The 15,739-nt window shown below is 43.6% G+C and overlaps 1 protein-coding gene across 1 annotated transcript in view; it reads right to left on the reverse strand.

Annotated features, from left to right (window-relative positions):
- Positions 1-15,739, reverse strand: part of ralgapa1 (Ral GTPase activating protein catalytic subunit alpha 1) — a 73,127-nt gene that overhangs the window by 25,563 nt on the left and 31,825 nt on the right. The window contains exons 30-42 of the mRNA XM_071533003.1: positions 15,567-15,677; positions 15,117-15,185; positions 14,834-14,971; positions 14,146-14,329; positions 12,021-12,139; positions 11,436-11,555; positions 10,269-10,890; positions 9,939-10,054; positions 9,323-9,447; positions 6,481-6,552; positions 5,180-5,303; positions 4,141-4,296; positions 354-512 (exon numbers count right to left, since the gene is read on the reverse strand). Of these exons, the coding sequence (XP_071389104.1) occupies positions 354-512; positions 4,141-4,296; positions 5,180-5,303; positions 6,481-6,552; positions 9,323-9,447; positions 9,939-10,054; positions 10,269-10,890; positions 11,436-11,555; positions 12,021-12,139; positions 14,146-14,329; positions 14,834-14,971; positions 15,117-15,185; positions 15,567-15,677 (2,115 nt within the window). The remainder of the gene's footprint in view (positions 1-353; positions 513-4,140; positions 4,297-5,179; positions 5,304-6,480; positions 6,553-9,322; positions 9,448-9,938; positions 10,055-10,268; positions 10,891-11,435; positions 11,556-12,020; positions 12,140-14,145; positions 14,330-14,833; positions 14,972-15,116; positions 15,186-15,566; positions 15,678-15,739) is intronic.

The following is a 15,739-nucleotide window of genomic DNA, read 5'->3' on the forward strand; positions in this document are numbered from 1 at the left end:
CGCTCCTGTAAGTGTTAAAGTGTCAAGTGAATTTTAAGCAAACTTTAGAAATGTTACAAAAAAATAAAATGCGAATTAGATGAGTTTCCATCAGCTGGGTTGAAGTAAAGAATCAGGCCTCCTGAACAGAGAATTTAGCTACATGAGAGAAAACATCCAAGAGAAAAATAGTCTTTCAACAATTTCTAAGTTTTAGGCAAGTTGGCTTTGCTCTTTGGTGTCAGCCATATTTCAATTTCATTTAACCTTTATTTAAAACTTGGAAAACCCGGGAGTCACCCAGAACCCACCCATACCGGTAGAACCCCAGCATCAGTGCTAGAACACAGAACCACACCGAACGCTGCGTTTACCTCAGGCTTCTTGAGTATATGGATGGAGCACATGTGGTTCTTCATGGGGTAGATGACGATGAGGACGTCTCCGAACTCGGTGGGGATGATCCCTCGGCGGTAGTCTCTGGAATGTTCCGACCACACGATGTGGACCTCGTCATTACCCAGGTGTCTTAGCTGGAGGGGGGGAGAGGGAGAGACAGAGAGAGAGAAGGGGAAAGAAAAGTGGGAGGAGGAAGGAACAGGACAGGAGAGAAATTAAAACTAGAAGCAAACAAGAATAAACTTCTCAACTTTTTCTCTCTTGCAGCATAAACGACTGAAACTGAGTCAATGTTTACCACACACACACACACACACACACAGCTAGACAGGCTGTGTCCATCATAAACTCAAGGCTTTTGACTGTGTGTGTGTGTGTGTGTGTGTATGTGCTATAGGTGGCCCTGGGGGTGATGGAGTGAGTGTGTGAAGACGGAGAGAGGACGGCAAGACAGAGTGAAGCTCTCCAAAGATGGATTACGGGCTGGAAGATGGATGGGATCAAGTCTGATGCCGTGTTTGTGTGTGTGTGTGTGTGTTTGCGCGGTTCCCATTCACTCAGTGGGCTACAGTGAAGGCTGGCAACAGCTCTGTCATTAACCTTGACGTCTGACAAAAGACACACACAACCCCCCACCCCCACAGAGGCCTCTCTACTTGTCAGGTGCGTCACACACACACACACACACACACCTTCAGATGGCCGCCGTTGGCCTCGGCCCTGAGACAAACACATCAAAGACGATTTCCGCTTAAATGTATGTTTAACTGGAATCAGCTCCGTCATGTTTGTTAAAGATGTAAGGAGGTTTAGGTGAGAAGAGTGTGGGGATTTGTTAACCCAGAAAGCCATTCCTGGATAAACTGTCTAATGAAATGCTATACTTGGCATATACAAAGATCATATTTACTTTACTAGATTGAGGGCACAAGATGTTTTTTCATGCACACGCTTTTAAAGCTCGTGCATGATTCAGTTTATTCAACAAGTTTTAAAGTGACTTCACCCATTTCTCGTAAATAGTTGAATTTACAGTACTTGACTGCATTGATTTATATACTTAATTTGCCTGATATTTCATTGACATTAAAGCATGTTTTTGATGAGGTAAAAAAACACAACTCAGGGTGAATTATCGAGACACTGCCTGCTGACAACACTTGCGATGCGAGGTGTTGTTAGTGTGAAACAAATTACAAGGATGTTCAAAGCTAATGTGCTCTGCCTTCATCAATATGCATTCAAAGAGAGAATTATGAGCTTCAAGCTGTATTTTTGGGTGTCGGAACTGATTCTGACAGAAAGTCCTAGGAGCTGCTGTGCCCCTTTGAGTCGTAACACTGTCTTAGAAATATTTCACCGTTTAAAATCTTAGTGGCTGCGTCTTCAGTGCCACCGCCACTTAATCGGCCTTAATCCTTTTAATCACGTTTCCAGCAGACGTGGCATGAGAGACACCAGAGCATGCTGGGAGAGAGAGAACTGGAAAACAGCCCTGCAATGGACTACACTCACATCTGCAGGGTGTGTGTGTGTGTGTGTGTGTGTGTGTAGCAGGGGGATGGATGATAAATGCCTGCCAGTATGGACATGTGTATGCATGTCAGTTTAGCCTCTGTGTGCACACATTTGTCAACCTCTGTGTGTGTACGCACATTTGGAAGCTAGTGTGCGTTTGTGCGAATAACGTCCTTTGTGAGTGTGTGTTTGTGTAATGGTAAACAGGTTTATGGTGTGTGTGTGTGTGTGAGAGTATGTGTGTTCGATGGGGCCATCAGCTGATCAGGGAGACTGATGGTGTCGAACCAGGCGCTGATAATCCAATCAGGAGCCTGCAGCGACGTGATAGGCCGAGAAGCAGGAAGTGTGATCTGATTAGAGGGACATTATGGCCATGTGCGGAGCGACCAGCGCCTGGGGGGGTGACAGGTGCGCACACACACACACACACACACACACCATAAACCTGGGTACCAAACACTGAGACAACATGCACACATACCGCAAACACACACAACTGATTGCCCCTATGAATTATTGGGAAGCATGGGTGTACTATAGAAACACTGACATTAACAGGTTGGTGTGCATATGTGTATGATTGTGTGTGTGTGTTTATGATTGTGTGCTTTATGTGTCTGTGTGTGTGCGTCTGTGAATGTGTGTGTGTGTGTGCGTCTGTGAATGTGTGTGTGTGTCCAGTGATCTATGCTTGAGTGCAATGCCATTCTCAGGGAAAGAGAGAGGAGGAGGGGGGGGAGGAAGCTAGAAGGACAGAGGGAAGGAGGAAAAGAGGGGAAAAAAAGGAGGTGGGAGCAGTGGAGAGGAGTGAAGAGGATGATTGTTTCCCTTTTCTCCTCCTCTCTTCTCCTCATTACCCCCAACCCAACCCAACCCAATCCAACCCAAAAAGAATAATTGGACTGAAATTAAAGCAACAGCAATTAGTGTGCTCATTAATGCTAATTACTCCTTCTCTTTCACACACACTGATACAGACACACTGAAATACATGCACGCATACAGACAAGCACACAAATACACACACAAACACGCAGACTCCAGGTTTCAGTCAAGTCAAGCTCAAGACTTTGTAAAACCTTTTTCAAACAGTAACAGTGGTGGAGAAAAGTAGAGAAAAAGCAACAACATATTAAACACATTTTAAGGCCTTGAACATAAATATAGGGCTGCAACTAACGATTATTTTCATTGTCGATTAATCTGTTGATTATTTTCTCGATTAATCGATTAGTTGTTTGGTCTATAAAATGGCAGAAAATGGTGAAAAATGTGGATCAGTGTTTCCCAAAGCCCAAGATGACGTCCTCAAATGTCTTGTTTTGTCCACAACCCAAAGATATTCAGTTTACTGTCATAGAGGAGGAAAGAAACCAGAAAATATAGAGAATTTTGACTTATTTTTCTTAAAAAATTACTCAAACCGATTAATCGATTATCAAAATAGTTGGCGATTAATTTAGTAGTTGACAACTAATCGATTAATCGTTGCAGCTCTACATAAATACTTTGATTTAAAGCATTAAGACTTTTTAAAGACACCCTGACACACACTCTCACACACACAAAGTCCTCTTGCTAAATAGCAGGCTCCCCTCTCTTTTCTAAGAGATGTGACTTGGAGGGTCAGACAGGATTGGAGAGGATCTAAGGTGAGGCTGTGCCATTATAGCTTACAAACACACAGTGGGTTTAACCACAGGGGCTCTGCTCTGTCTCTCTCTCTCACACTCACACACACACACACACACACACACAATGACTGCTACCATTTCTTAGAAACAGTTAACCATCTCCTGGTGTTGGAGTGAGAGAGAAGCGTGTGTGTGTGTGTGTGTGTGTGTGTGTGTTCCTTCTTGGAGGGTTTATGGGTTGACGGAGACAGTAGTCTGAGAGAGGAAGAGATAAGACACATAAAGAGATAGAGGCATGGATAGATACAGATAGCTTGATATCTAGATAGACAGCAGCTATGTTTTCATACAACTGTCGAGCAAATTCTAACATTTCAAAATAAAATGGGAATCAGGTGCGTTTCCATCAGCTGGGTTGAAGAGAATAAACAGGTTCCTGAGCATAGAAGGTAGCTACATCAGAAAATGAAAGTAGTCTTTCAAGAACAAATTAAAACTGAGATACTGACATTTTTTATTCAACTTTGTTATTTCTGGTCAGCTAATTCGATTCATCAGAATTCCCCCCAAAAACCCCAGCTGGTCAGAGAGTCGGTGAGCATGGTACCTTCTTGGTGAGGTTGTGGTCCTGGTCGTGGGGCATGCGGGTGGAGACGTGGTAGATGACCTCGGTAGTGGAGGTGGCGTAGTAGGGCGTGGTCTGGCCTGTGCTGCGATTCCTCTGGAGGCCTCCCATGAAGCCACAGTGCGTGGTGAGGTCCACCTAGGGCACACACACACACACACACACACACACACACACACACACACACACACACACACAAACAAGTACATGCAGTGGATATCAAAAGTATGAACTCCCTTTCAAATTTTCCACCTTTCAGCCTGAAATGAAAACTCATTAAATCAGACTTGATTCACTTTCTTTTGGATACAGTAACCAGCAAAATTAAAGTAAAAACAAAAGGCAACACATTTCTGACAATGTATTCAAAAAGGATAAATGAATGAAAAATGAAACGCTTTGGTTGTTTAGGTTAGTGTGCACACCATTCACTTACTACTTAGTAGAAGCATCTTTTGTTTTGCTAACAGAAGTAAGTCTGTTTGGACATGGCACATCTGGATTTAAGGGTTTCATCCCATTCTTTTTTGCGTGCAATTTCTCTCAAACTGCAAGTGTACACACCTCTTTAAGTCAATATAAAGCAAACACAATGCGCCTGTCCAAATACTCTTTTTGCACTATACTGAATTTCAAAATGGTTCAGTAGGTCAATGCTTCTCCACCACCAGTCTGCTGAAAATGCGAGAAAAATGTGAGGAAAAAATGAAAATGAAAACTGTGTAGACTTTTTTTTTGCCCACTTTCCAATTTTGTGTTGTTTGTTTTTTTTATTTTATGAATTTATTATCATTATTATTATAAAATCTCGGGGCTGGAACCCTGGCTATCTGGTTGAAGGATAGCCTCTTTAACCACCGGGCTTCCCTTCCGCACAATTTATTATTGGAAATTCCAGGAAGCTAAAAAGACAAATGTAGAAACATTTTCATTGACAATGTGACTAATGTCTGGAGAAGAAAAACACTGACATTCAAATGTCAACGTATCCGAAGGTATTTAGATCTAGACACTTTCTTACCTCCCATCCAAGTCCAGAGACAAAGTCTTCATAAGCCTGGCTGCCCGCTGTGTTGGTTAATATGGAGTGTTTGTCCTCTTGGCCTTCAGCCACATAAAACACTGCTATCTTATGAGTCTCACGGCTAGAGGAGAGGAGAGGAGGGGAGGGGAGAGGAGAGGAGAGATGGGGAGAGGAGAGGAGAGATGGGGAGAGGAGAGGAGAGGAGGGTAGAGATGGGGAGAGGAGAGGAGAGGAGAGGAGAGGAGAGGAGAGGAGAGGAGAGATGGGGAGAGGAGAGGAGAGGAGAGATGGGGAGAGGAGAGGAGGGTAGAGGAGAGGAGAGGAGAGATGGGGAAGAGGAGAGGAGAGGAAAACAATATGATCAAGAGGAGAACAATAGAGGAGTGGAGTGAGAAGGCAGTAACATTTTTTTTGTCAGGTGACTTCTGAGCGTTGAAACCAAAATGGCCGGTCATGCCAAAAATAAGTTTTCATCTGGATCTTTTCATCTGGATCGTCACTGATCTTACTGATCCTAATGCTTAATTCACTTATTTATTCTTAATCTGTGTGACTCCATCAGCTCTCCAATGACTTTAGGAACTTACTGAAAAGTGAATGTGTGGATATTCAGTGATCAGCGGTGGGGGAGGGGGGAGATCAATAATCTCTAATATAAGCATATCAAGACTTTGACTTGCCTATGAGAACGCAAAGTACTTCATCACAAACCTTCATTAGCCTACTTGTAATCCCATGTATTGAATTTTTTTTTTTTATGAATATTGGATCACCACAAAATGTCTTTTAGTGTCCAGCTCTAAGGCACCAGACTGTCCCCATTAAAAAGCTCCGTTATTAAAACTGTGACGTTTCGATTGTTCGGGCCTTCATCACGATTTTAATAATAAAGATGGCTTTTTAATGAGAGCGTGGCGACTCATCTTTCATGAATCCTATGCTCGTTCATGGTAGCACCGCTCTTCCAGTTGTTCGAGCACAGTCCCGGATCCAGCTATAACCTAACATTATTTAATTGCTGTTGTTCATCGTGAAAAAAAAGGGCAACTAGTGAATCTCTTGAGGCTTTGAGTTTGTTCCACAACCTTGAATTTCAGAACTCTTTAAAAACGGAGAGCGCTGCTGAATCCTATTCGGAGCAGAGAGAGAGGATAAAACAAAGGATCTTGAAACGGAAGAGAGGAGGAGGAGAGGAGCGGGAGGAGGAATAGTGTAAGAAGAGGATGAAAAGATGGAAGAGGAGAGAGGGAAGGAGGGATGCAGCAAAAGGCGAGAGGTGTTTCGTCACGTTTGCTCACCACTGCCGGGAGTCAAGGTTCTTCAGCTCTCTCAGCAACTTCTCATTCTTCCTCAACAGATGGAAGTTACTCCTGCAAGACACACAAAAACACACACACACACACACACACACACACACACACACACAGAGGTTAGGAATCATTATCCAAACTTATGGCTAAACCACCCGCGCCTCTCTCCAGCATTCTCTGGCTACTACAGGCGTCTCTCCTAATTGGCTGGCTGCCTGTTGTTGTCACAGCTTCCTGGAAAAAACAACCAATCCGGTGACAGCTAATAAGACAGGAAGCAGAGCTGACAGAACCTCTGGGGAAAAACGACCAAACAAGCTCAGGATTTAAAAAAAAACAACAAAAAAACAAAAGCGACTTTGTTGATAGCCGAGTAGAGAGAGGTAACTGCCAAGGTTTTAAAAAGCATCTGGTCTGAACGTGAGCTAATTCTTGAATACGTCAGGCACCCCCAAATTAAAACTAGTTATGTAAAAGTAGGAATTATGGTAGCCTGGTCTTTTGTATGGAGAGACTGTCATGTCAGATACTGTCAAAGTGATTCACCCAGTAACTCGTACTTCAATAAAATATTAACTTTTGTATTTGCTTTGCTTGTTATTCCTTTGTCGTCTTTGAATTTACCAACTTCCGGGGTCCTAAAAAGGAAAATGTGCTCACTACCCCCCACACAGTTGCCAAAAAACTCCTTATAAGCTCGTCTTTACACGAGCATCGAGGTTGCTTCAGGTAAGATTTTTATATGATATTATAATCTATGGGGATTTGTTGATCAATACCAATGACTCAACAATTACTTTGTCAGGTGTGGAGATTCCTGGCTTTGAAAAACTCACTTTCCAGCCGACTCATCTCTATCTAAAAATGTGACTTTTATGATTCTGTCCATTACAGGCCACCGTAAGCTGATTTTCAGTTACTCGGTAAAGCATTGCCACCCGACACTGACCACAGACAGTGTTATCGTTACCCTCAGGGTCCACTTAGAAAAAGACTAATCCCCATTTATATTAAAACCATAGTTCATGTATGCCACCAGGGACCGGTCAGCAACGTCCCGGGGACCAGTCAACGGCCACCGACCCGCGGTTTGAGAAGCTCCGATGTAAAACCGAGTCTCCAGCAGTGAAGCTCGGAGTGGACTGATAATGACATGTCATTCTTTTCACTCTTTGGAGAGAGAGGGAGAGAGGGAGAGAGGGGGAGAGAGAGAGAGAGAGAGAGAGAGAGAGAGAGATAGAGAGAGTTAGAGAGAGAGAGAGAGAAAGAGAGCGAGAGAGTCTTTATTAAACTGATACTTGGTAATGGCCTCATTCTCTGCTCTCAAAGACTCCCATTTACACCCTGGATCATAGGGAAAAGCATAAAAGGACACACACACACACACACACACACACACACACACACACACACACACATACATACATACACACACACACACACACACACACACACACACACACAGGAGGATGACTGTCAGTGTCTTAGTGTCAGTAATGCTCCAGATGAATACCTGGAGAGACCAAGGGGGACAATAACATGATTAGACAATCTCTCTGTACCTCTCTCTCTCCTTTGCTTATCTCTCCTCTCGCTCTCTCTCTCTTTCCTCTTTCTGTCCCTTTCCCCCATTTTTTTGACCCCACTTCTCATCCTCTCTTCTCCTTTTGGCTACATCTCTCCCTTTGTTTTGTTTTTTTCTCCCATCTCTCTATTTCTCAGTTCCCTTTTTCCCATTTTCTGGTTTGCCATCCCTCCCTCTCTCGCTCTTCTTTTCTTAAACTAGCCTCTTTTATGCTGACTCCAAATGGGTGAGTTTGATCAATAAAGTACTATACTCATTATCACACACTCTCTTTCACACACACACACACACACGCACACACGCGCGCACACACACACACACACACACACACACACACACACACACACGCTCAGAGTGTGTTAAGAAGTCTTTTGTGCTGGCTGAATGCAGGCGGTGTAATTCCACAGAGGGCAGTTTTCTATAAAGCATAAAGAGCGATGAGTGTCCATTAGCTGGCCAGACACATTTAAAGGGATACCTTGACATTTTGTATTTTAGCCCAGACTCATTGGGAACATGAAACGTTGTGCCGTATAAATGGAACACGTGCTGTCTAATTATCACTAAGTACTTTTGAAATTTGCAATTTTAGTCTTATTTGCCGTCACTGGGCGTTTGGCACGTTATACGCATCTGTCCTACAGCTACCGAAGAAAAAAAACAAAAAAACAGTTCAATTACTTTTTTTTTTTTTTTAGCTTTACCAATGGGTAGGGCTAGGCATAAGCTAGCATGTTAACTTGCAGCTAGCAGCACCCATTAGATTAAATGACTACATGCAGGGGTGGAAAGTAGAACTAGAAGTACTATTACTTGCTGAAATATTACTTAAATAGAAGTGGATTATGGTGTAAAAAACCTTGTCCCTACATTGTGACGAAGGTGAAAGTGAAGAAAAATAATGAAGTTTTAAGACAAAGATAAATGTCGCAATTGAAATGAATGTAAAAATGAAAACTGTAGACCTGTAGGTCTGACTGGGCTGATTTCTCACTGACAAAACAGAGACAGAGAAAACAACATTTTGAAGACCTATGAAACAGAATTTGAGACTTAAAATGAAATTTTAACTGTACTCAAGATGTATTAATTGCATTTGCAGGACTTGAGTGTAGATAATAAGATTTATGACATTTTAAGACTTTTCCAGGACCTGGTATCACAACACTTTGATAGTACTTAAGTATCCTGCGTCCTTCTGGAAAAAGGAGACTGTGTGTGTGTGTGTGTGGTCTGTCTTCCCACCTCTTCTCCCAGGAGTTGAGTCCCAGTATGTTGATCAGTAGCCTGCAGTAGTAGAAGGCCGACTGTGGCGTCTGGGTCTCTGGTTCAGTTTGCTGCACTGCTCTCATGTTCAAGTCTTCACCTCTCTGAAACATTCAACCATTTAAAATTAGGAAAAAAACAAAAATAAAAAACAACAGCATGGCAAGTAAGAAATAAAGATCATGGAAATCTAATAGAGTCAATTAAAGTCAACTTTCTCCATGGTGTGTGTGCAGTAGGGACTTCCAAAGACTTTGGTGAGAAAAACGTTATTTTTGTGATGTCCATAACTTTAAACAAGTCTGTCTGTTACAATAAAAAAGTTGTCATGACATGTCAATACAGCAACTACACTGCTACCACTGCTACAGAAAATGTGAAATGAACAAAGCTCTTCACTGAATGAGCAGAAACAAATATAGTGCACATATAGCCCAGTGTTTAGTAATAGCTTTAGCTTTTATCATAATAAGTTCTCCCGCTGAGAAGAGTTTTAGTGCTGCGACCTGCACTGGAGTCAAAACTGAGTCCAAAGTCTTTGTTTTCTTCTTCAGAGATTCATTCGGTCTATATGGATCTGGATTCTACTACGTACATGAAGGACGAACTCTCGCTCGGCGGCGCTCTGCTTCAGGATGGCGTTGATCACGTCGTTCTCCTGCTTCTCCGAGACACACGCCGGGGGAGGGGCCGGGATGTTGAGCGGCATACCTGGGGGACCAATCAGGAGTCAGGTCGGCTGTCAACTGGCCTGGATTACTGGTTAGATGAGCTAACTAACCCACCGACAACAATTTCATGAGTGCGGCTTTCAATGGAGAGTTTTAGTGTCCTGTGATGGTCTAAATGCTGTTTCAGAGGCTTTTACACCATGACAAGAATACAGTTTTATTTCTTAAGGTACTCTGTGTGTGTGTGTGTATACCTGCTCTCTGTAGACACTCCGGACTAGAGTAGCCCAGGTACTGCAGCATCTCGTCCAGGGCGTCGTCTCCTTCCCTCAGCGAATCCCACGCCGGCACCGCCTCCCGACACACGCGCTTAGCCAACGGCGGAGCGGGGAGCTGCTCCGAGCCCGCCTCTCCACGCTCCCCCTCCTCCTCCTCCTCCTTCTCCTCCTCCCGCTCCTCCTCTCCGCCTCCCTTCTCCTCCTCGCCGGCTTTCCTCTTGTCCCCCTCCTCCTCCCCCTCCTCCTCCTCCTCCTCCTCCTCCTCCTCGCCCTGCATCTCCTCCCTCTCGCCCTCCGTCCCTCTCCCTCGCTCCTCGGCCTCCCGCTCCTCCCGCTCCCCCTCGTCCGCCTCGTCTTCCCTCTTCGCGCCCTCCCTTTTCGGCGGACCCCCCGGCGGGGTGCGCAAGCGGAGGTTCGGCGTGGGCGTCGGCAGCGTGCGCGCCGGGCTGGCCGGGGGGCACGGCGGGGGCCCGTAGAGGACGGCGGAGTCCCAGGAGTGCTTGCCGGCCACGTCTCGGATGATGACCCGGACGCAGGCGGGAGCCGAGGACAGGCCGGCCGTCATGCCGCCTCCCGGGACGCCGGACTCCGACCGGATCTGAGAGAGAGAGAGGAAGAGATAAAAGTCCAGTGGTAATACACAAAATATTAGGGACATCTTCATGATATTGAGTTGCAGCCTGTTTAGCACAATCCACATCCTTCTCTAACTCGTCTGCTTCTCTTTATCTACATCTCTTCCTTTATGATTGGTATAGATTTAATAAGGGAAATCAATAAGGGGCAATGGCTTTTACCTGGATTCACCTCATCAGTGTACTTCAAGAAAAGAGTAAGTGTCCCTCATATTTTGTACATTCAGTGTACTTTGACTTAAAGTTGCACTGTCAAGCATTACAAGCAGTGTTTTGTGGTCATGTGTAGAGTTACCAGTCAAAAAAACATAATGCCTGGCTCATGCTTTTTGTGTGGCTTGACATGCACAAGCCCTGAATGAAAGCATCTTTAAATTCATACTTGACAAGACACCAGGTTTTCTCTAGCTAGTGAGATTTAAAGGCTTAAAATATATACGTAAGGAAGGGTCAAATGACTTCAAAATAATATCGACAAGACAGAAGAACTCCTTCCAGGTCAGTTTACCTGTAGCACTGAGAGCAGCGTGGAGCCGTTCAGAACCAGGAACTGCAGGTTTGGTGAGTGGAAGAGCTCTGGTCCGAGGTCTGCGCTCTCACAGTACGGGTTGTCCTGGTTCTCGCACACCTAGAAAAAACACAAACACCTGAAGGTCAATTTATGTGAAGGTATAAAATGCCAGTGACCCCCTTCACTTACATGGGCATCACTTACATGGGCATTACATTGTCACACTGGCAAAAACTAAGATGTAAATTTAGAGCAATTTGAAAAGAAAATATGCAATATAGCCCAAGTGAGTAAAGAGGGTTTGCAAACTAGATTTTCCTGTTTTTGGAATTTTTTTTGATTTTAGACCAAAAACCTTAAATAAATGTGTTATGGACTAATTATGTAGCACAAGAAAATGTGTAAAAGGCAAAGGGGTGACTTCTTTTAATAGCTTTATCTCTTTCATTTGAGGAGCTTTACATCAATAATTTGTTTTTAGAGTTTATATTTCATTTCCCTTGGGACAAGCAAGCAATCAACATCATATAGATCATACCAATATCATTATCATCACCACACACACTCACACACACACTGTACCTGGCTAGTTAGCGTAGCGGGGCCTCCAGACATGGGATAATGTCCTAGATGGTTGACTAGGTGGGTGATGACCGTTCTGGCTGCAATGGAAACCAGGCCCTGTTGGATACGACTGCGAACTGGAAGGAGAGAAGGGAAAACACAGTTAGAGGGCAGCTACTTGGATAAGGCTATGCACTGGAAAATGAAGAAAAATACAGGTAGGATATACAGTGCTAGTGTTTCAAAATGCACTTATTCAAGATTTTTAGTCTTCAGTTCTATGCAAAGCAGTCTATGAAAGTGATATTGTATATCGCAATATTTTGGCGGGACAATATCTCAATATAAAATTTTGAATATTGCCCAAGCCTACAATGTATAAAATTCATATCACAGAAAATAAGCAAAGTCTAGAATGGAAAGTATGAACACATTCTGGGTGAAACATATGGTGAAACTGGCAAAAAATTTGTTGAACATCAGATGTTACTGAGACTTGATATTTAGGTTGCAGGTTACAACAAAACTTCAAGAATTACCTCGAAAAGTAGGGACAGGGATACACACACACACACACACACACACACACACACACACACACACACACACACACACACACAAAGCCTACAGCGTGTGTACATTGCTTGCCCCATGCTGAGAAGAAGCCAATGCCATCACACACTGTGCTGCCAGCAGATCCTGACTAATCAACATCATTACACACACACACTGTGACACACACACTGTGACACACACACTGTGACACACACACTGTGACACACACACACACACACACACACACACTCCAAGAGCTCCTTATTGACAGGGCTGTGTGTAGACTACAGATATGTATTGACCAGACATTCTCAACAACTAGCTAAACCTCAGGAGATCTCAGGAGGAGAGGAGGGGAGAAGAAAAGAAAAGAAAAGAAAGAAAAGAGGAAAAAGAACAGAAAAGAAAAACAGAAAAGAGTGGCAAAGAGAAAAGAGCAGAAAAGAAAAATGGAAAAGAGAAGGACGGAAGAGAGACAAAGAGAAAAGAAAAAAGAACAAAGAGGAACAAAGAGGAGACGAGAAGAGTGGCAAAGAAAAGAGAAGAAAAGAAAAAAAAAAGAGAAGAGATGAAGAGAGGTAAGGGGAGAGGAGAGGAGAGCATGGTGTATCAGGGTGCTCCAGTCATTAGGCTAGTCAATGTGTCCTGGTGGACCACGACAGGGGGCATTACACACTCTCACACGGATACACATGTACACACACACACACACACACACACCAAACTTCTCTTTACCTTCAGTAATGGGCTGCATTTTGCTGGATGGATCTGGGTTCCAGATCTTTTTCTGTGTGTGTGTGTGTGTGTGTATTCTCCACCTACATGATCTGCTTTGGACTGTTTTTCACTGCTATTATGATACATATTTATGCACATGTTACTTCCATATGTGAATATGATGATGTGAATAGGTATTAGCATATTAACATGTTTGGACTCATTTCTGTGTAGTTGTTCTCCCATAATGTGAATAACGAGCGATGCACACTTGAGCTTGTAAATCTGTCAATGAAGGCAGTGGAACTTTATTCATTTGCTGGATCATTTTCAATATGGTTGATTGGTGTCATTACTTAACACTGAACTGAACAGGCTGTGTGAATAGAGTGGACTTCACACACTCAATGACTTAATGATTCTTTCATTACACTTGATGACAGTTGGATTTAGGGAACACACACTTGAAGACCAGCTGGATTTAGGGAACACACTACCCAGGTTCTAATGCCACGCAACACTGTTATTTGGTGAAAACACAAACTCTTGCACTGCTGCAACACCCAAACAAAACAAACATGGAGGTGGAGCACTTTTATTTCCACACTTCTTGTATCTTTTTTTCCCCTCTCTGGAGCACAACTCTCATTGGCTATCACTGATTTGTCCAGACTGGAGTCGCAAAAATCAAACATATTTCGAATAATTGTGATGATCCCTACTGGACCAGGAGGTAAGAAATTTAAGCCCTGAACTCTTACAAAATCATCTGTACGATCACCACTGACTCAAAAATCGGTCATGATGCCGAATCATAGCTGCAGTCGGGCGTAAAAGTCGTGGAGTGTGTCCCCGGCCTGAGGCAACGTACCTTCAGTGACAGGCTGCAGTTTGCTGGAGCGTTCCGAGTCGGGGCTGTGCAGCGGCTCCGGTTCTCGGAGGTTCTCCAGGGGCAGGAACGGGTCGTAGTCCGAGCTCAGCAGGTCCGACAGCTGCAGGGGGAAATACTTGGGGCTGCTGAAGGAATGGGCTCCGTACACGCAGCCGTGCAAAACCTGGACGCGGAGGTGGAGAGGGGGGGAGGTCGGTGAGAGAGAACGGATGTTGAAATGTTGCATAAAATTACATGTGTTTACTGGCATCTCTTTCATTATGCGCTTTGAGAATCTTCTTTCTTTCCAATTTCTTTATCGGACAAAACACTTTCTGCTTGTAGCTAAATTTTAAGCTTTTCGACACATTGTAATTCACATAAAAATATGGAAACTTAGCTATGGAAAATTAGGTAAGTTGTGAGAGAGGAAAATACCTGTGACATTGGAAAGTACCTGAGAGCACTAAAACTGTTCTTGTGAGGATATTGCAGTCTGATAAAATCACTCACTCTCAACATTAGTCATTGGATTTTTGGGGGAATATAGGCCTTTAGCTGTGGTGGCAGTGTGGTGACCTGCCACTGCTGAATGAATATCAAGTGGGAGGGGTTAGGGGGCATGAACACACACACACACACACACACACACACACACACACACACACACACAGAGCATTATCCATACCTTATAAATACAGCTGAGCAGGGTTTTGGTGGGCTGTTCTCTGTCTGGAGGGCTGCGTGTATTAACGGGCTGAAGGAGAGTCTTAGGAGGCAGAGCCATCACCCAGTCCAACAGACACAACAGAAGGGACACTACCAGCTACAACACACACACACAAGCACACAACACACACAAGAAACATACACAGAGACATACGATTACCTTTCAAGGCAAAACAGGTAATGTAGTGAATGAATGAGTGTGAAAGAGAGAGAGATAAAGTGTGTGTGTGTGTATGTGTTACCCTCTTATCCAGTTCATGAGGAGAGGACTCGGTAGAAGGCAGCAGGTACGTGATGGTGGCAATCAAAATCTGAGAAAGACAAAATCAGGAAAGATTGTCTGCTAGAGAAATATTAAAACATAAAAAACACTAAAAAATAGGGGGAAAAAAACAAACAACACAAAAAACCTAAAAAAATGTTTACAACTGAAATAAACATGAAAACTAAACAACTATAGACAATAAACTATAGATAGGGCACTAAAAACAGCATTTCTAAAGCCATATTTAACAGTGTTCAAGACATTTTAAGCCCATGATCTTATAAAATGCAATTTAAGCCACATTACAACTTTTTTCGGAACCTGCAGACACCATGATGCTGACCCAACAAATACTGAATACTGGCCAGTGTTTAAAATAATGATAATCCTTTGATTGTAGAATAGTGTCAGGTAATTTGTGCCTCACCTCTACGATCTTCTTGGGCGTGTCGGGGGGGAATTTCTGCAGATGGTCCACGTAACTGATCAGAAGGTGGAGGATGTCCGACGCCACCAACGCTACACTCTTATTGGGGTACTGGACAAAGAAGCACACACTTAGGTATTCATGTAAATTCCCAGTATGATAGCCATCATATT

Source organism: Centroberyx affinis, unplaced genomic scaffold, assembly GCF_046629955.1.
Source record: "Centroberyx affinis isolate AG114_WGS23_722 - 3 ecotype Tasmania unplaced genomic scaffold, CSIRO-AGI_Caff_v1 ptg002307l_1, whole genome shotgun sequence".
Classification (NCBI taxonomy): Eukaryota; Metazoa; Chordata; class Actinopteri; order Beryciformes; family Berycidae; genus Centroberyx; species Centroberyx affinis.